Genomic DNA, 22,066 nt, shown 5'->3' on the forward strand with positions numbered 1-22,066 from the left:
CAATGGCTTCCCACCCAAAGTAGGATGATGTCCTCTTGCCCCAGGCAGAGTTATTGGATCTGATTTTGGTCTCAGTTGTCAGGGCTGGTGTATTGGCAGGGTTTGGTCAGTGTTCCATGGTTGGTCCTCATTCAGCACAGTGGGCATTAAATTGAGGGGAATCCCACTCTCTGGTGTCAGGTGCCACTGGGAGTCACATGTTAGTGGGGCCAGGACCCAAGGCAGAAATCACATAGAATCAAAACTGCCCCTGCAAATCCCCATCTAGCCTGTCAAGTAGAATAACATTTTGTCTTTCAGGAAGTCACCCACCGTCCATTCATCTTCCCATGTTGGATGCCAGAGCTGTTCCTCAAAATGAGCTGCAGATGAAATTGTTGGCTGCTTTTTAGGGGAAGTTAGATTGAATGAAAAACAATAGCAAACACTTACTCACCTAGCACTTACTAGGCGCAGGCACTGTTCTCAGTGTTTTACTCATAAAATTCATTTAAGCTGTATTACAAACCTATGAAGTCGATACTATGATTTTTATCAATTTCAAGATGAAAGAAATTGAGGGAAAGAGTTGAGGGATTGGCCCGACGTCACACAGTTGTGAAATTGTGGGGTGGGGATTTGAACCCTTAGATCCGGCTCTGGAGTTGCATCTTAGGTTATGCTGTGCTTAGGGGCACAGATGCTCGTGCAGGGAGGGATGCTTGGGGACAGGCTCTGCCCTGGGAACGGCATTCTCAGGCCTTCCGTCGTGTGCTTCCTCTGAGGAGTACTTTATATTTTCCTTGTGTACGTGAGAATGTGGAATTGCCCTCTCTTTAGATCAGGCTTTCTCAACCCTCGGCACTGTGATACATGGCGCTGGGTGGTTCTTTGTGGGGGCTGTCCTGTGTATTGCAGGACTTCAGCGGCATCCCTGGACTTCACCTACTAGGTGCCAGTGACACTGCCTTCTACAGTCGTGACAACCAAAGAAGACTCCAGACATTGCCAAGTGAAGTCCCCTAGGGGCAAAACTGCCCCCGGTTGAGAACCCTGATTTGGGTTATTCTCTTGCTCTCTCTGGGGTTTGGATTTGGAGAAATTAAATTTGCATTTGAGGGAACTCAGAGGTCTGAGACCTCTGTGTTTGACCCAAGAGAAGCTGGTGGGGCGGGGGCCAAGGAAGGAGGGGGGCAGGTGATGGTACAGATGCACCTTGGTGGCCGTCCATGATTCCCAGAAATCAACACAAGCACATCTCTAATTGCTACACACACACACACACACACATTGTGCTACAACACACAGATAAGAATAATTTTGGTTTTTCTTTGTTGTTTTGATAAGTCTGATTGCCTCTGGATCCGTCGCCCAGACCCCTGTCCCTGGTGACTTTGGGCAACAAGTCACGCTGCCCCTCTTCCCACTCTAAAATCTATTTTTAAAATATAGAAATAATGACACATAAGCAGGTCTCACCAATGGCTGATGGTTTAAATTTAAGGAAGGTTCATGATTACCAAGGAAAATAATCCTCAGAATCAAGGAACTAGACAGATTTCAGTTCTCTTTTTTTTTTTTTTTAACATCTTTATTGGGGTATAATCGCTTTACAATGGTGTGTTAGTTTCTGCTTTATAACAAAGTGAATCAGTTATACACATGTTCCCATATCTCTTCCCTCTTTTCAGTTCTCTTTGATTAGGGTGAGGGATTACATGTTTTGAAATTAACCCCTTACATCTCCAGCTGCTTTACTTCCCCTTATTTATATTTCTTGTTACCATGAAATTGATTGCATAAGCAGCGCCAGCAATAAAGTCACCAAAGGGAGATTTCTTCTAAACTGTGACCCACACAATTGGGGAAGGCATTTGGGACCAGAAGGAGACTTTGGTCAGAAGTTGGTTCCTTGATGTTCAGTATCGGAGCACAGCTGGACTGTGTGGACCTGGAGCGTTTAACTCACTCAATCATTTATTCCAGGGTTGATGCTATTGACATTTGGGGCTGGACATTCTTTGCTGTGGAGGCCTGTCCTGTGCACTGTAGAATGTTTAGCAGCATCCCGGCCTCTACCCACTAGATGCCAGTAGCAGCCCCCTAGTTGTGAAAACCAAAAATGTTTCCAGACATTGCTGGTGGGGAACCCTGAATCACTTCCATTTGAGAAGCACTGATTTATTCTTTCACTCATTCATTTATTCATTAAGTCAACAAAACCTTTCAAAGACCTTTGCGTGCCAGACACTGTTCTAAGGGCCCCAGAGAAAACCAGACAGGCCTGGTCCTTGCCTTCATGGAGCTGACTTTCTCCTGTCACGGAGAGACGGTGAACACATAAGCAAATATCTAAACAAAGTGACATCAGAGAGTGGTAAGTGCCATGAAAAAGGGGGCCAGGGCTGAGGCCCCTTCAGATTCTAGGGGAGGGTCAGAGGAGACCTGAGGAGGTGCATTATTTGGTCTGAGACCCAAATATGGAGGAGGAGCCAGGCACGGGAAGATGCACAGGAAGAGACTTCTGGCAGAGGAAACAGCAGGTGCAAAGGCCCTGAGGTGGGAGCATATTCTAGGGATTGTTGGAACCAGGCTAGGGTGTAGAAAGTGGGATAATAGGAGGAGGAGACATTTGGAGATTTGTTAGGGAAAGGATGTGGGGACTTTGAAAATTCTGATGGGAATTTGGAATTTTGTCTGCTTTGATGGGCAGTCTTTGGAGAGATTTGAGCAGGGGAGAGGTATGATCTGATTGACACTTGAGAAAGCTGCCCGTGACTGCCAGGTGGCCTGTAGGGGAAGAACAGCAGCAGGGAGATCTGTTACGGGCTGGTGGAGGGGTCAGGGTGAAAGATGTTGGTGGCCTGGGCTGGCTGGACTCCAGGGACACACATGGGATCTTGGCTCAAATTGGTCTTTATCCAAATTCTGCCAGCTGCTGGAACTTCTGAGATTGGACAGAGATGGTTGAAGGCGGTGGGTTCCAGATGCAGGTTGTGGGACATGCATTCCCAGGAGATGTCAACTTCATCAGCATCCCTCAGGAACTCAGCAAAACGAAGGGCCAAAACTTCAGGGTCTCCATCCCTGAAGGTTTGACTCAGTAGGTGTTGAGATGGGTGTGAAAGGGTCCTGCAACGTGATTCTGCTCTGCTCCGAGTGACTTGGTGAAGTTTTCTAGGTTGTCTATTTCTGGATTAAGTAGGGAGTGTGTGTGTGTGTGTGTGTGTGTGTGTGAGTGAGTGTGTGTGTGTGGTGTGTGTGAGTGTGTGTGAGTGTGTGGTGTGTGTGTGTGTGAGTGTGTGTGAGTGTGTGTGTGGTGTGTGTGTGTGGTGTGTGTGTGTGTGGTGTGTGAGTGTGTGTGTGTGGTGTGTGTGTGAGTGTGTGTGTGTGTGTGGTGTGTGAGTGTGTGTGTGTGTGTGTGTGTGTGTGTGTTCACCTTCATTGGAGTGGGGTTTGGTGTTGATACAAGGCTCAGCTATATCTTCTGGCAAGTGACCCTAATGACGTTTCCTCAGTAAAGACCAGCTCAATAAATTCGGGTTGGAATCCAAGGGGAAAGGCCTGGGTCTGGCCCTACTCCAGCCCTAAGGAAATTCTCTTCACACAGGGGCTCAGCCTTGGGTGTTCCACGGCCAATGACTCACTCCTGACTCATTACAGGAGTAAGGAGGCTTCCAGAATGACTCAGAAGCAGCCAGAGATCGTGTTAATGGATCCTTATTTTTTCTGGCATTACAGTACAGATGTATCTCCCCTGCAGATCGTAAAATACTGTAGAATAGGAAGTGCAAAGGGACAGTCAGCCGACTGACTCCAAGCCTCAGATATACTCTTTTGGGCCTCAGATATACTCTTTTGGGTATTTTAAATGAATGTGAATTTATATTTAAATACTGGAACAGGTCACATTAGCAATCTGACTTTCTCAGAATAGATGAGCCACAGGGACAGAAGGCAGATTGGTGGTTGCCAGGGGCTGTGGAGAGGAAAACATGGGGAGAAACTGCCCAATTGGTATGGGGTTTTACTTTGGAATGATGGAAATGTTTTGGAACGACAGTGTGAAGTATTAAATGCCACTGAATTCTTCACTTTAAAATGGTTAATTTTATGTGATGTGAATTTCACCTTGATACACTTTTTGTTGTATTATTTTTAAATATTACATTTAAATATTTAACATATTAAATTAAAATATTTAAATATTTTAAAGTATTAAAAAAATACTTGAGACCTTATTTTTTTGGAACAGTTTTAAGTTCACAGCAAAATTAAGGGGAAGGTACAGAGATTTCTCATATACCCTCCTCCCCGCCTCCCACAAATAGCTTCCGTCATTATCAACATCCCCTGCCAGAGGAAGCATTTGCTACAATTGATGAACCTACATTGACACGTCACCATCACCCAAAGTCCATAGTTTACATTAGGGTTCACTCTTGGTGGTGTACCTTGGTGGTTTGGACAAATATAATTACATGTATCCACCATCACAGTATCATACAGAATAGTTTCACTGCCCCCCAAAAACCTGTTCACTCCGTCCCTCCACCCTAATCCCTGATCTTTTTACTGCCACCATAGTTTTGCCTTTTCTAGAATGGCATATAGTTGGAATCATACAGTATGCAGCTTTTTCAGAGTGGCTTCTTTCACTTAGTAATATGCAATTAAATCTTTTTTTTTAACTTTACTCTGGATTGCTGACTTCTTGTGAATGGCTGTTAGATTTGGAAGGGTGGACCTGTCCCTTCAGGGTGAGCCCCAGCTCTCACCCAACGAGCTGACTTATTTCCTACCCCAGCTCAGCCCTCTAAGTACCTTGAGTTTGCAGCACCCCCATTGCCACCCCTCAAGGACAATGGGGAAGAAACAACAATACTCCAACAATAGCATTTCTACTAGGCTTTCCAGAGGTGCAAGAAGCTTTGAGTTGGAATTTCTAATGCTGTAGTTTTCTCCGCAAACCTCTTGAAGCTGATTGAGGGGCCTGTTTGCAGTAGTCCGGCCTTGGGGGTCAGGCTGTACATGGCCATCCTAGCCCACTTACCCTGAGCCCCCGTGTTCCTGCTCATCCCCTGGCCTTTTATATGCTTCACTCTCTGCTGCCTAAATTTGTCCTTTAGATCTTAAAATATTTTTTGTGTGTGTCCAAATCCCTATTATCTTTTTAAAAAATTAAAAAAAATTTTTATTGAAGTATAGTTGGTTTACAATGTTGTGTTAGTTTCAGGTGTAAAGCAAAGTGATTCAGTTATACTATATATATGTGTGTGTGTATATGTGTGTGTGTATATATATATGTATAATCTTTTTCAGATTCTTTTCCCTTATAGGTTATTACAAAATATTGAGTACAGTTCCCTGTGCTATACAGTAGGTCCTTATTAGTTATCTATTTTATATATAGTAGTGTGTATATGTTAATCCCAAACTCCTAATTTAACCTGATCTTAAAATATTTTTTAAAAATTCATTTATTTTTAATTGAGATATAATTCATATACCATAGCATTTACCCCTTTAAAGGCTACAATTCAGTGGCCTTTGGTATATTCCAAAGGTTGTGCAACCATCATTACTGTCTAATTCCAGAATGTTTTCATCACCTGCAAAAGAAACCCCATGTCCTTTAGATCTTCATCCTCATCACTAAGAACCATCCCCTACTCTGAGCTAGGTGCCCCTCCTGTCAGCCCCAAGTGCCCCCGTGTCTACCCCAGCCTGGTGGCCAGCTGTTGTGTCCACCTCTTGGGTTTGCTAAAATGTTACGAAATAGCCAAGAGCCTCGTGGATACCCTGCCCTCATAACTAAAGGATTAGCCCCTGGAATAGCAGGGGCAGCTGGGGGCACCCTGCACCACTGTCCATTCTGACAGGATAGTGGCCATGCCATGTTGAATATTTTGATCATGACTCTGCTTACCCCATTAATGACACCTTTCAGACTGAGTTGAAATTGCCCATTTGCACATATATACAATGGAATATTACTCAGCCATAATAAGAAACGAAATTGAGTTATTTGTAGTGAGGTGGATGGACCTAGAGTCTGTCATACAGAGTGAAGTAAGTCAGAAAGAGAAAAACAAATACCGTATGCTAACACATATATGGAATCTAAAAAAAAAAAAGGAAAAAGGTTCTGATGAACCTAGGGGCAGGACAGGAATAAAGACGCAGACGTAGAGAATGGACTTGACACGGGGAGGGGGAAGGGTAAGCTGGGATGAAGTGAGAGAGTGGCATGGACGTATATACACTACCAAATGTAAAACTGATAGCTAGTGGGAAGCAGCCGCATAGCACAGGGAGATCAGCTCGGTGCTTTGTGTCCACCTAGAGGGGTGGGATAGGGAGGGTGGAAACACAAGAGGGAGGGGATGTGGGGATATATGTATATGTATAGCTGACTCACTTTGTGATACAGCAGAAACTAACACACCATTGTAAAGCAATTATACTCCAGTAAAGATGTTGGGAAAAAAAAAAAAGAAATTTCCCATTTGCTTCCCTCCCCCACATGCCCCCCACCCCAGTGATGTTCATGAGGGCAGGACTTGGTGCATTTGGTTCACTGTACTTCGCTTGGATCTGGCATGGTGCTTGGTAAATAATAGGTGTTCAATAAACGTGGAGCCGTTGCTCTAGGCCCAATTTCTCAAACTGCCTTATTTCTTAAGCAATTTTGAAAATCAGTTTAAAGCATCTATAATTAAGTTGACTATGAACTTAATTTTATGTTGTTGGACAATTTAAACTGCAATTTCCATTTTAGTCATCATTTTGAATATCGAATTATCCTGCAAATGATAAACACACATGCACAGCAATTACAAAACTTACTGCTTTCAGGGTGATGGGGAATTTTAGTGGTTGATGAGACCCCAGGTTAAAGAATTGTAAAATATAGCAACAAAATATGTTAAATTGGAAAATCATGTTTGGAAGCAATGTCCTTAAAACGACTTAAAAAACTTTTTACTTTGAAATAATTTCAAACTTACAGGAAAGTAGCAAGAATAGTACAAAGAACTGAGACGTGTCCTTTACCTTGATTCAGCTATTGTTAACACTTTGCTGTGTGTGTGTTTATTTTATGAAGTGTTTAAGAGTAAAATGAACATATAATGCTCACTTCCTCCTGAATCCTTCAATGTGTATTCTACGAACAGGATATTCTCTTACATAAACAGAGGACAGTGATTCAAAATGAGACACTTACCTAATCTTCAGTCCATATTCCCATGTCTTTTATTGTAATTTTTTTTTCCCAGTTCAAGATCCAATTGGGATCACCCATTACCTTTAGTTATTCTTTTTTTTTTTTTTTTTTTTGGCCACACTGCATGGCATGTGGTATCTTAGTTCCCTGACCAGGGATTGAACCCACGCCCCCTGCAGTGGAAGCGTGGTGTCTTAACCACTGGACTGCCAGAGGAGTCCCTGCAGTTAGTTATTCTTGAGCTTTTCTCAGCCTTTTTCTGTCTTTCGTGACATGGACAGTTTTGAGGAGTAAAGGTTTGCTATTTTGAGGAATGTACCTGAACTTGGGTCTGTCTTATATTATTCATGACTAGATCCAAGTCATGATTTTTGGCAGAAATGATGTTGTGTTCTAAAAGGCCTTTTTTTCAAGCTCTGTCACTACTAAAGGTGGCCCAGATTTGGCACTTTTTTTGCCCTCCACCACATCTTACCTGCATTTTGCTGCTCAAAGAACCCAGGCTCCTTAGAGAGGAGCCACTTCCAAATCTTGAGGCAGAAACTGGTCAGACTGCATCTGGAACATCCTTTTGTTGCCAGCAAACACAGATATTTTTTAAAGTGTCACAGGCTGTTCTAAAGAAGAAAAACTAGTTTAATGAGGCTCCCACAGTGTTTGCTAAATGAATTAATATGATTTTATTCAATTCTCTTGTTAAATAACCTGTAAGGCTCTTTGTTTCTAAGATGCTATCATTTAAAAAAATTATTTTATTGACATATAGTTGAGTTACAACGTTGTGTTAATTTCTGCTGTATAGCAAAGTGATTCCGTTATACATGTGTGTGTGTATATATACACATTCTTTTTCATGTTCTTTTCCATTATAGTTTATCACAGGATAATATTGAATATAGTTCCCTGTGCTATACAGTAGGAACTTACTGTTTATTCTATGTATAATAGTTTGCATAAGATGCTATCATTTGAAGGTACACTGGTTCAGTTATAGCTCTTGGGGGTGGGGAATAAACACCATATTAATATTTGCATCCTTTAGTGGATGCATCCTGATTCCAGACACATTAAAATGGTCAAAAAAGGGACTTCCCTGGTGGTCCAGTGGTAAAGAATCCGCCTTCCAATTCAGGGGACGTGGGTTTGATCCCTGGTCAGGGAACCAAGATCCCACATGCCGCTGGGCAACTAAGCCCATATGCCACAACTGTTGAGCTCACACACCTCAACAAGAGAGCCTGTGTGCTGCAAACTACAGAGCCCACGTGCTCTGGAGCCCACGCGCCACAACTACAGAGCCCACGTGCCCTGGTGCCCGGCGCCTCAACGAAGATCTCATGTGCTGCAACTAAGAACTGACGCAGCCAAAAAAATAAGGAAAATAAATATTTTTTTAAAATTTAAAATGGTCAAAAATGAAAATGCAGGGAAAGACAGGATTCTATCTTGCAGATGAGGAAACTGATGCTCCCAAGAACCAGATTACAGACCCAACCTCACTTAAGGGTATTTGATGACTTCAGATCCTGCCCACTGTTGAGCAGAATCTAGTAGCTAAAGCACATTAAATAGGTGAATTCTACTCTCTGCTTCCAGTGCAAAAAAAAAAAAAGCATCTCACTCAGAGTGAGGGTGACGACAAACAGGAATACAGGTTTCTTACCTCCTTCAACCTCCCTGAGGTACCACCTGCTCTAAGTGCCTTCCTGCTGGCTGACTTCTGCTCTGACCTTCTGGAAAAATCAGTCCTTGGCCTCTCTGCTTTTTTCTCGCCCTCAGTTAATAACTCTGAGTCTCCTGTTTAAAAGAGGTGAGCGTAACTGCAGCTGCCCTCGTGATCTCCCCCCACCACCAGCTGTCTTCAAGTAAGACTGCAACTCTTCATTTTATCACCCGGATTCTTGGAGGAAGCTGACTCTCGTTGCCCTTTCTGCCCTTTGAAACCACCGGCCAAAACATAATGTGGATTATACAGAGTTTAAACTCTTCAACCTTAGAGCCTGTATGTGTTAGCTACTGCTGTATAACAAGTTAACCCAAACTTAGCAGCTTCAGACAACAAACATTTATGATCTCACACCGTGCCTGAAGCTCAGGAAACTGGGGCAGCTTAGCTGGATAGTTCTGTCTCAGGGTCTCATGAGGCTGCTGTCATATTAAGGTTTGACTGGGGCAGGAGGAGCTGCTTCCAAGAGGGCTCCCTCATGTGGCTGTTGGCTGGAGGCCTCAGTTTCTTAGACATGTGGACCTCTCCATAGGGCTGCTCCCAACGTGGCAGCTGGTTTCCCCCAGGGAAAGCAAGGGAGAGAGCAAAAGAGAGTGACCAAGACAGAAGCCACAGTGTCTTTTATGACCTAATATCAGGTATGATAAACAATTACTTCTAATGTGTACCATCAGTCATGCAGACCAGCCCCAGTGATTCATTGTTGGAGGGGACTGTACAAGGGTATAAATGCCAGTGGGTCGGGATCATGGGGGCCAATTCAGAGGCTGGCTACTTACAGATCCCAGCCCAAAAAAGGAACAAATGCATGTGTGTCTACAGAGTGCCCACTGTACTCCAGGCCCTGAGGTTAAGTAGGTGTGATTATCCCCATTTTACAGGTGAGGAAACTGAACAAGAAAGGTTGAGTCACTGGTCTAAGGTCACACAGTAAATGACAGAACTGGAATTTGAAAGGCAGTAGTCTGCTTCCTTAAAAAAAAATTATTAAAGAGTTCCAAACGTATACCAAATAGAATAATATAAATGAGCCCCATGTGGCCATCACACAGTTTCAGAAATGATCAACTCCTGAACGATCTTCTTTCATTTATACCCTGCCTCTCCCCCTCCCCCTGATTATTTTGAAACAAACCCCAGACATTACATCACTTCAAACATAAATATTGTGATGTTATCTCTAAAAGACAAGAATTGGTTTTTAAAAGCAAAACCACAATAGCATTTTCTCACTTTAAAAACGGTTAACAATTCCCATGATATTTCAATCAAGAAATACCCGGGGTCCAAATTCCCTTGATTGTCTCATAACTTTATTATTTGTTGGAACCACAATTGAATATCTTCCACATTTTGCAATTGGTGGCTGGATTTCTTAGGTCCCTTTGCATCTGTAGATTTCCCAGTCCTCTCCTTGCGCTCTCTCATTTTTTTCCCCCTTTGCAATTGATTTGTTGTTCTGTAGAGCTTCTCACAATCTGGAAAATTGCTGATCGCAACCCTGATGTGTCCTTTAATCTTTGCCTTTGTTCCCTATGTTTCTTGAGCTTGGTGAGATTCAGGTGTGATATTCTGGGGGCACAGCTGACTTCAAGGGAGGGGGTGGGGTCTTCCATCAGGGGCTCCCAATGCCTGGTTGTCCTCAGCTGCTTCTCTTGAATGCACTAGGGGCTTCAGCATGGTGGCATTCTAGCGCTATCATTCTGTCTCCATTCGTAAGCCGAAGGAATCCAGAACGAGAAACTCCCCCTCTTCAAATATTTAGTCATTGCAAGATACACTTTACAGAGAAAAGACACAATAAACGTTTGATGCTTGCTCTTCATCTTTCCGCTTTCAAGTGATGAGTTTGTTCCCCAGCATCCCCCATGAGGGACCACTGCGGGTTTTGATTAAGCATCACATGACTCACGGGCTACAACATTCTTATTGCTGCTCAAGTTGTCCCATCTTTGGCCAGTGGGAGGCTCTACCCATTGGCCGCTGAGTCTCTTGACCTGGCTCTCACGGTCTTTGACAGCTTCCTTGCAACCTGGGATGTTCCGATGTCCCAGCCTCATCAAGCTGGGATGGCCTGGAATCGCCATTTCTCCAAGCAGCCCTGGCTCCTTTGGAGAATGGAGTTTAGAAGCCACAGTCTGGTTTCCTCTCCTGTGCCAGCTCTCTGGCTCTGTGGCTAGGAAGTGCATCAAGCAGGGCTGATAGCATCTCTTAGTGGACGTATTTTGGGGATTCACTGTTGTCACCAAGCACGGGTCCCTTTCAGTTGACCTGCAGTTCATCGGGGCAGCCAACAGGAGGGGCAGCTATGAAACTCTGGGCTGAGATTGAGCGTGGCTGATTCTGCCACTCAGAGCAGCTGCTAGCCCATGATGCGCCTCCTCCGTGCAAATCAGAAAAGATGGTCCTTCCATGGGCAGGCAGTTCTCTCCAGGGCCTGCAGCTGGAGAGCAGAGCACGCACCTGATTCCAGCAGCGCATCACCTGGGCAATTGCTTCTTTGCTCTGACCCTGGGGCAGTTCACTTCACCTCCCTGAGCTCCCGACTCATCTGCAAAATGGCTCTCTGTCCCTTTCCAACCTCGCTTATTTTCTTTGGGCTCATTTGTCCCCAGGCGGGTGTTATGGGTTGACTTGTATCCTCCCCGAAAGAGATATATGGACGTCCTAACCTGCAGTACCTCAAAACGTGACTTCATTTGGAAATAGGGGTTTTGCAGATGTAATTAGTTAAGATGAGGTCATCCTGGAGTAGGGTGGGCCCCTAGTCCTGTATGACTGGTGTCATTATAAAAAGATGGCCATGTGAAGACAAACACTTGGAGAAGGCCATGAGACAACACAGGCAGAGGTTGGAGTGAGGCAGCTACAAGCCAGGGAAGGCCAAGGGTGCCAGTTGTCATCAGAAGGTAGGAGAGAGTCCTGGGATAGATTATCCCCCAGAAGGAACCAATCCTGCAGACAGAGATTTTGGTGTTTGTTTTGTTTTGCTTTGTTTATTTATTTATTTATTTATTTATTTTGCTTTGTTTTTTTGAGCACAGCGAAAAAGGCAGGTTCTAAGACAACGTGATTTTGGTGTTTGAAGTTGCCCAGTTTGCTGTGCGTTGTTACAACAGCCCTGGGAAATGGATACAGCAGTGACTGCTTTCCCCTGTTCCCTGCTAGTCCGAGGGTGGTCCATGGACCTGCAACATCAGCATCACCTGGGTGCTCATTAAGATGCATCTCAGGCCCCATCCCAGACCTCCTGAATCAGCGTCTGCATTTAAAAAGAGAGCCGGGTGGTTTGTATGTGGAGAAGCACTGCATTATATAACAGGAAGGTGGCGGAATGATTAGCCCCCAGGGCAAATGCACAATTATTTCTGTTCATAGTTGGTATTGAACTCTCACTGCCCACCAGGCAGTATCCCAAGCCCTTTATGTACATTATGATTCTCATGTAATCTTCCCGGCAGCTCCGTGCACTCGGTACTTCCCAATGTGTGCACTGCACTACTCCAGGGAACACGATTCACACTGACTATGATGGAATGATGCCCCCTGGTGCTGTGCAACTCAGCATCCCTGACTCTTATTATCCCATTTTATAGATGAGGAAACTGTGACACACAGCGAGGTTAAGTCACTTGCTCAAGGTCACACAGGTCCTCAGTGGTGGAGCTGGGATTTGAATCTGCTAATTTGTCTCCGAACTTGTACCCAGGACCTTTTACTCACCGCCCAGCCCCTCTCTCTAAAGGAGAGCCAGTGAAGGCCGCGTCTTTTCTCCCGCCATTTCTTTTCTCTCTTAAATTGTAAAATACACATAGCGTCCAAGGGACGTTTTTAACCATTTTATTTTATGTATTCATTTTTTTGGCTGCGTCACGTGGCTCGTGAGATCCTAGTTCCCTAACCAGGGATCAAACCTGGGCCCTTGGCAGTGAAAGTGCTGAATCCTAAACACCAGACCGCTGGGACGTCCCTTAACCGTTTTAAAGTGAACGATTCAATGGCATTTAGGACGTTCACAATGTTAAGCAACCATCATCACTATTCCATTCCAGAGTATTTTTATCACCCCAAAAGGAAACCCCATAGCTATTGAGCAGACACTCCCTGTTCCCCCGAGCCCCCGGCAACCAGTAATCTGCTTTCTGTCTCTATGAACTGGCCTATTCTGGACATTTCAAGAATGGAATCCTACAATATGGGGCCTTTTATGTCTGGCTTCTTTCACTTAGTATGTTTTCAAGGTCCCTCCATGTTGTCGCATGCATCAGTACTCCAGTAATTCTTTTCATGTTTTTTTTTTTTAAGTTGTGGTTAAATGTACCTAGCAAAAAAATCTACCATTTTAACCATTTTCAACTCAGTGGCAATAAGTCCGTTCACGCTGTTGTGTCACCGTCACCACCATCCATCTCTAGAACCGCTTCGTCACCCTAAACTGAGAGCTTGTGTCCACGGAGCAATCACTCCCCATCTCCTCCTCCCGCCAGCCCCCAGGAGCCTCTATTCTACTTTCTGTCTCTGTGAATTTGCCTTTTCTGGGTAGCTTAGGTTAAGTGGAATCATACAGTATCTGTGCTTTCGTGTCTGGCTTCTTTCCCTGAGCCTAGGGTTTTCAAGGTTCGCCCACATTGTAGCAGGTATCTGAGCTTCATCCCTTTCTATGGCTGAGTGACGTCCCATTGCGTGGACAGGCCACGGTTTGCTCATCTGCTTGTGCGCTGATGGACATTTGGGTGGTTTCCACCTTTCGGTGATGGTGAATGTTGCTGCCGTGGACATGCGTGTACACGTTTTTGTTTGAAGGCTTGTTTTCAGCTCTTTTGTTTTCCCATTTCTTCTGAACACTCTGGGTCTTTAAGGAATTTGGCCCGTGGTTCCAGCAGCAGCAGCAGGGGGCAGTGAGCAGTAGCTGGGGTGGAGGTAGGGGAATTGGCCTGGGTGCCCCCAGGGGAGAGGTGAGGGTCCTTGCACAGGGCCCATCCAGGGCTGAGCGGCCAGGGGCCCGCTGACATTTTGCCGGCGTTTTGCTGCCACGCATACCCAGCCAATAAAGTTGGGGTGTCTCTCTAAAAAGAAAGAAAGAACAGAAACTAGAGGGAAGACTTAGTGACCAGAGGGATGTCTGTCCTTTTATTCGCTTCCACACTCAAACCTCTATTGTGCTGACCTTTGAATCAAAGCTATGAGGACTTAGCAATCAGCATCTGCTCAGACATCCCAACAGCCTTAAACCTGCCCGTCCCGGGCCCAGATGTCGGGGGAGGAGGAGGATGTGCTGTCATTTGAAGCAAGAAGTTGGAGTCAGAAGGATGACGGAGCTGTTGTTGCATCTGGAGCATTCTAGAGAAGAACAGTCCAGCCCCCATGGCGCATGCCCTGGGTTAGCCAGGCCCACACGGTTTCTGAAGGGCTCATAGGGTCCTCTGCTTTTTTGGGTGTGGTTTCCTTCCTTCCTGCTTTGTTCCCCGAACTGAGTTTATCTTGAAAATGGAACGAAGGAGGGCCCCTGGATGGCAGTGAGCATACAGATCACCTGGGGTCTTGTTAACATGAAGATTCGGGCTCGGGGGGCCTGGAGTGGGGCTGCTGATCCTGCCTTTCTAACAAGCTCCAGGGCCCGTGGGGAGCAGGTGGATGGGCCGAGGGCTGGGCAGATGTGGTCTTAGCCGTCTCCCCGTCACACCTCGGAGTCCCCTTCCTCCCACGTCTTCCTGGTGTTACGCTGCTGTTAGCAGAAGAGCCACCTGACTCTACGTGGGTGTCGGGGCTGAAGAAATAAATAGCAGCATCGTACTTCTTTTCAACAACAGGGAAAAACATCTAACAGAAGACATCCAAAAAGATCGTCACCTGCCGAGGCTTTTTCTCACTTTCTCCTGTTCTCAAAGATCTCGACCGTGAATGAATCAAACAATAAATAGAGTGACATGAACCACAGCGACCTGAGGCCCCCCTCTGGTCTGGAATCGTCGGTATTTTTCATCCCAGAGGCCTTGGACGTCTGAGGGTAAATGTAACTCTCCCATCTTATAGATGAGTAAACTGAGGCTCTGAGTGGTTTAGTGCCCTGTCCAGGACCATGTATGCAGCAAGGATGGAGCATGAATGTGGATCAGGGTTCTCTGGCTTCCACTGTACCCACTGTCCAGGTAGGGGCCAGAGTGGGCATTTTTACTCCACAGAGAGTGGTGGCCCTTTTTTTTTGCATAGGGACTGGTAAGCCCAGACGAAAGGACCTGCTTTCTGGAATTTTCTCACACATTCAACTGTAATGGCCAATTACTCAACTGGGGATTTTTAGGTCTGAATTTATTTTTATTTGGACCACAGATGGCCCCCAGAATATCAATGGGCTCGTTTTTTTCTGAAACGTGTCTTGCCTCAATGCAAAGTTGAGGCTGCCTCTGATCATTTCTTTGTTGTTCTATTTTTTAATTCAAATTTACATAAAAGTACAGAGAACAATGACCCTGGTATTCCCTTTGCCCTGCTCAGTCATGATCAGCACGTGACCAGCCTGTTTCGTCTTCACCCCCGTCCACTCCCCACCCCCGGATTATCTTGAAACAAATTCTAGACATCATCTCAGATGCTATTTTCATAGCAAAGTGAAGCAAGGAGAAAAGATACCATCTTTCCCCAGACCTTTGCCACAGTGAAAAGCATAAGACTTTGCAGAGTGTCTGAAAGAGAATTTAAAATAGGACGTCTGATGAGGAAGTCAGTCTTCAAAGTATTTGAAACCAATAAAGGGCAACTTTTAAAGAGACTGTTAGATCACTGCTGAATTGAGGATTAAATCCACCTTCCCCCACCCGGCCCCAAATCAAACGTGCTTTAGTTTGTGGGAAGGGGGATGCGTAGGGTGCCTGTGGGATGCAGTCCTCCCCACGCCCACCACCGACTATACTCTGTCTAGACAGGGCACCGCCCCCAAACTGTGTCCATTTTTTAGAGCGGTTTTAGGTTTACAGAAAAACTGAGCAAAAAGTACAGAGAATTCCCATAAGCCCCTCCCCACCACAAAGTTCCCCCTATTATTAACATCTTGCATTAGTGTCATCCATTTGTTATGATGAGCCAGTACATTATTATTAACTAAAGTCCATAGTTTCCATCAGGGTTCGCTCTTGGTATTGTACCTTCCACAGGCTTTGACAAATGTATAATACAGTATCATACAGACTAGTTTCACTGCCCTAAACATCCCCTGGGCTCCAATTATTCATCCTCCCTCTCCCCTCACCCCTGGCAACCACTGACCTTTTTACTATCTCTATAGCTAAGTCTTTTCCAAAATGTCATAGAGTTAGAATCATACAGTATGTAGTCTTTTCAGCCTGGCTTCTTTTACTGTGTCATATGCATTAAGGTTCCTCCATGTCTTTTCATGGCTTGGGAGCTCATTACTTTTTCGCGCTGAATAACGTTCCATTGTGTGGATGTACTATGATGTATCCATTCACCTATTGAAGGACATCTTAGTCGGTTCCATTCTGGGGCAATTATGACTAAAGGTGCTAGAAACATCTGTGTGCTGGTTCTTGTGCGGATGTAAGTTTTCAACTCCTTTGGGTAAATAGGAGTGCAGTTGCTGGGCTGTAGCTCATGTAGAAATTTTAGGGTGACTTGCAGAGATTCTTCTTTGGTCAATGGCTTCGATCAGAATTTTTATTGAGGTGTAGCATACATACAGTAAAGGGCACTAATCCTAAATGCACAGTTGGATGAATTTTTATACACATGCCCACACAGGTCAAGATGCGGAGCACCTCCAGCATTGGCAGCCCCCTTGTGCGCCTTCCCAGTTGCTGGCCCTCTACCATCCCCAGGATAACACTGCTCTGACCTCTAGCACAATCCATTGTTTCTGCCAGTCGGGCAGCTCCCACCCTGCAGCTTTGGAAAGGGGATTTTTTGGGGGTGCGGGCGGAGAGAAGAGTCCGTTAGTGACAGTTTGCTTCATTTTGGTTTGTTTTGAATGGAGCCTAATTTTATCACCAAATTCTTCTTGCCCATCCAGAGCAGGGATTGGCACAAGTTCTGGGTAAATACTTTCGGCTTTGCCAGCGATTGAGTGAGCATGGCTGCGTTCTAATAAAACTTTATTTACAGAAATAGGAAGTGGGCCAGATTTGGCCCTTGGGCTGGAGTTTGTGAATCCAGGGTAGAACAGTGCTTTTCCTTTGCGAAGTTCATGTCCAGGCCCCACTCCAGATCTGAATCTGCGTGTCCCGGGTCCAGGGCAGTGTTGCGTGCATTTTAAGACCTCCTCGGGTAACTTTCAAGCACATTCCATGAGAACCTACTGGGTTTCCCTCCAAGGTGGGGGACAAGGCATGTCCTGGGCCCAGAACTGTGAAAGTGGATTTAAATTTAAACAGAAGCCCAGCTAGACCCTCCCCACCTTGACTTAGGTGATCTCATTTCTCCTTTCTCCATCAGTCATTCTCTCCTCCTCCTCTTGAGATAACAGGCTTCTGCCTGGCGGGTGGAGGGAGCGAGATGGATACTGACCAGAAAATACTCCCGTTGAGGATAAGGAAGTTTCCTTGGTGAAAGTGGAGGGGCTGGGGGAATATGGGGAGATCAGGAGTCTTGGGGGATCCCTGCACAGTTGAAAAGTCAGCCCCTGGGGAGTGAGAGAGAGAAGGTTGTGGTCAGAGGGGGAATTTTACAGTTTGGCTCCTTGGAACGGTTTTGAGTGACAGTGAGACTGTCAGCTGTTCACAATGACTGAGCATGGTGTGTGTTTCAGGCATTACATACCTGCTACCTTCACTTGATCTTTTTAATCGAATACCCTCGGCAGTGGCTCCTGTGGGCATTCCCATTTTACAGAAGTGGAGACTGAGGCGGTGAGAGGTTCCGTAGCTTAGGGACAGCCGAGGAGCTACTCAGAGGTTGGAGCCGGGATTTGGACCCTGGCAGTCAGGCACCTCTGTACTGTTTGCCTCTCAAGGGGGTGACCAGGTGGATGCCTGGGAGGGGGGAGTTGGAAGCCGGTGGCATTGAGAGGTGGAGGTGACTGTCGGCGCGTGTGTGCTCCGTGGCTGCGGAGGTGGCAGGAGAAAAGGCTGGGGGGGACGGAGGACCCCATGTCAGGGAAGGGTGGGCAGGCTCAAGCCATGGCCTTCAAAACTCTCCAAACTAGAAAGCTGATCTGAGACCACATCCATGTTAGCAGTGGGGCACAGGCTGGGCAAACTGCAGAGGTGGACAGAGTGAGGGTTTGGAGGGTTGCCCAGAGAACAACCCGCGTAAAACAGGATCAAAACAATGTTTGGAAGTACAACGGGCATCCTTTTCTACTTGCTTTGGATAATTATAACAACGGCAAGAACAACAATAATAAGACCTTCCATTCAAGTTACGGAAACAGTCAACCAGGACTCAACTAAATAAACAGAACCTTCCAACAGGTGGAATTTTTCCTGCATTTTATTTCAGGAAACCACAGTCAAAAATAGAAAACCAGTGGGTGGGCAGGGGATTTATTTGAATGCATAACTTCCAGGTTTCACCCTGGATCAGTGCACACTTGGGTCTCTTGTAAACCTTTTAAGTCTGTATTGTTCTACAACAGAGGTCCCCAACCCCCAGGCCACAGACCGGTACCAGTCCATGGCCTGTTAGGAACCAGGCCGCACAGCCACAGGTGAGCGAGCGAAGCTTCATCTGCCGCTCGCGCCCCATCGATCGCATTACCGCCCGAACCATTCTCCCACCCAGCACACCCCACCCCCGCCTCGTCCACGGAAACATTGTCTTCCATGAAATCTGTCTCTGGTGCCAAAAAGGACAGATGTCCCCAGTGAGCCTGAAGGTTCAACACAACAAATATTTGCCGAGAATCTTAATGCCAGGTGCTCTGGGGGATATAAAATTATTGAAAACATGGTCTCTGCCCTCGAAGGATGTTCAGTTATTGGAAGAGGACTCATTTATCTTGGAGTGAAGGGGGCAAAATTGTACTTAGACAATTAGTTGAAAGATCCTCAATAAGGTTTAAGGTGAAAAGGGTATAAGAGACTCCCAAGAGTCTTAACTTCTGGAACATTCCAGGTTTGGAAGTGCTACGTGATCAGGTCTAATTCTTAAATGCCAGGTACGGTCGCCAGGAGAGCTCAGCATCTGAAAGGCACAGGTGAGAACGTTCTGGAGGACAGCTGGGGTTCCGCACAGCCCCTTCTTCCTTTAGAACATGAGGAGTAAATGCAGATGTCATTACACATCCTGCCTCTGAATCTTAGCTGACGCTCCCTTGGGCGTCAGAAACCCACGGTTCTCTAGGAGCCTCCTGGGTGCTTACCCTGACCACCTTCCTTCTCGGAAGGTCAAGCAGGCTTGTCCCCCACAGGCCTGCTGGCTACCTTTGCTCCCCCCGATGTGGCAAGCCGGCGGCTCACAGGCCAGTGTGCAGCACAGCCTGTGGCATTTTGTTAACATAATTAGTGACCTTTGTGTAAAAATCCGATTTCCCATGAAAAGTCTGGGTTTCTGGCTTCCTGTCAAGATATCGGATCTGGCACTACTAGGTGAGGTTTGCTGAGTAGAGTCGCCTGCCCTCCCCGCCCAGCAATGTATTGCCACCCGTCATGGGGCTCGCAGGGTTGCTTTTTATTTTTTTAAAGATAGTTTCTTTTTAATTGTATAGAAGTTTTTAAAAAAAATTTTTATTATAGTTGATTTACAATGTTGTTAATTACTGCTGTACAGCAGAGTGACTCAGTTATACATATATAAACATTATTTTTAATAATTTTTAAAAATTCGTATTATTTTATTTTTATTTTTTGGCTGCATCGGGTCTTAGTTGCGGTGCTCGGGCTCTTCGTTGTGGTGCGCAGGCTTCTCTCTAGTTGAGGCGCAAGGGCTCAGTAGTTCGGCACACGGGCTTAGTTGCCCCGTGGCATGTGGGATCTTAGTTCCCCAACCAGGGATGGAACCAGTGTCCTCTGCGTTGGAAGGCAGATTCTTAACCACTGGACCACCAGGGAAGCCCCTATATACATTCTTTTTCATATTGTTTTCCATTATTGTTTATCACAGGATATTGAATATAGTTCCCTGTGCTATACAGTAGGACTTGTTGATCCATCCTATATATAATAGTTTGCATCTGCTAATCCCCAACTCCCAGCCCATCCCTCCCCCACCCCCTCCTCCTTGCGCACAGCGGCTTTCTGGCTCCAGCGTTGAAATGCAGCTCATCACAAGTGGCCGGGGGTTGGCGCCAACTTGTGCATGTCGTGCTCGCTTCCCTCCATCAGGAACACGAGGCCCCCGCTGATGTGAGGCTTCTGCACCCGTGGGCTGCACATGGCCACGCTGTTCAGTCACTGGCGGAATAACCCAGCATTTCCCTTTGGGGAATTGGTCACTGTCGCTGCTAGGCAGGAAGGTGGTGATCACTGTCACCGACACAGCTTACTTCAAAGGTGACCCGTTTGCAAACAGGGCAAGTGATATTTGGAGTCAAATTAGGGGAAAGTACTGGATTCTTTAAGAGGATGGGGAAAAATGCTGGTGTGATGAGGATTGTTTCGAGCCGTCTAGGTTAGCGCTGCAGCCTGAATGAGTTTGGGTTTAAATGTATGCGGAACACGTGGGACACGGAAACCACAGAGTGAGTTCAGCCACTGCCCTTTGGGCCCTGGAGTGAGGGGGCTCTGGGTTCTTCCCTAGGCACCCGGTGGCCACGTTTTTCCACCTGTTTTTCCGAGTGAGTGCCACCATCACCTATGTGGGCTGTGACTGGTTCAGCAGAAGCTTCGTGGGCTGTTTTGTCACCGTGCTTCTCCTCCTGTCCTTCGACTTCTGGTCTGTGAAGGTAAGGCCCCCTCACCTGTGACAGCCTCGCTCCTGAAACACGTGGCTGCGTTTCCAGATGCTCACAGTTCTGATGCATGTGGCTGATTTGGGCTCAGAGGCACTTTGGTTTAAACTGCTGATGTGTACTTAAGAATACTAAGCCGAATACTGTCACTTAAAATTAGAGAAAAAAATACATTGCTTAGTCGAATAAATGGCTTCTGTCATGCTTGCAAACATGTAGTATACGAGGGTGACAACTCCATAGGGCTTTGGGTGTTTTGTAAATTTTACATATGACATAATATTATAAATAATTTATTTTAAAATTCCATATAATATGAATATATATGTGTGTGTGTGTGTCTGGGGAGTCCTTTTTTTCATGAATGAAACTTTGTTTTTAAAATTTTTATTGGAGTATAGTTGACTTACAATGTTGTGTTACTTTTCTGCTGTTCAGCAAAGTGAGTCAGTTATACAGTTATACATATACATATATCCACTCTTTTTTAGATTCTTTTCCCATATAGGTCATTACAGAATATTGAGTAGAGTTCCATGTGCTATACAGTAGGTCCTTATTAATTATCTATTTTAGATATAGTAGTGTGTATATGTCAATCCCAATCTCCCAATTTATCCCTCCCTCCCCTTCCCCACTGGTAACCATAAGATTCTTTTCTACATCTGTGACTATTTCTGTTTCATCAATAAGTTCATTTGTGCCACATTTTTAGATTCCACATATAAGCAATATCATATGATATTTGTCCTCTTTCTGACTTACTTCACTCAGTGTGACAATCTCTAGGTCCATCCATGTTGCTGCAAATGGCGTTATTTCATTCTTTTTTATGGCTGGCTAATATTCCATTTTATATATGTACCACATCTTCTTTGTCCATTCTTCTGTCGATGGACATTTAGGTTGCTTTTTAAGGTAAGCTTAGTTAAGAATTAGAGGCCTCAAAACTGATTTTGAGAAAGCCCCACAGTTCAGTTCCCCTCTCCTCCTTGTCACGGTGCAAGTTTGGCATAAAATGGTGACTTTTATTCATCAATGAATGACCCGTGGCCTGCTTGGAGACATTCTGTCCATTTTCCTCAGAATGTAACCGGACGACTCCTGGTGGGCCTTCGCTGGTGGAACCAGATCGACGAAGATGGGAAAAGCCACTGGATTTTTGAAGCCAGAAAGGTATTCTCCAATACGTGTCAAGCTAGAACGGGAAAACGGCCGTGGAAAGTTCCCATGGGTTCCTTTTGAGCTTTGTGGGATCTGATCCCCGCCATACACAAAGCCCACTGATGCTGGC

The 22,066-nt window shown here is 45.5% G+C and overlaps 1 protein-coding gene across 1 annotated transcript in view; it reads left to right on the forward strand.

Moving 5' to 3' along the window:
• Window positions 1-22,066, forward strand: part of TVP23A (trans-golgi network vesicle protein 23 homolog A) — a gene marked incomplete at both ends in the record, with an annotated part of 37,745 nt that overhangs the window by 12,961 nt on the left and 2,718 nt on the right. The window contains 2 exons of the mRNA XM_082856794.1: window positions 20,622-20,766; window positions 21,859-21,948. Coding sequence (XP_082712920.1) covers window positions 20,622-20,766; window positions 21,859-21,948 — 235 coding nt within the window. The remainder of the gene's footprint in view (window positions 1-20,621; window positions 20,767-21,858; window positions 21,949-22,066) is intronic.

The sequence above is a fragment of the Leucopleurus acutus genome (assembly GCF_964270905.1).
Source record: "Leucopleurus acutus genome assembly, chromosome: 16".
Classification (NCBI taxonomy): domain Eukaryota; kingdom Metazoa; phylum Chordata; class Mammalia; order Artiodactyla; family Delphinidae; genus Leucopleurus; species Leucopleurus acutus.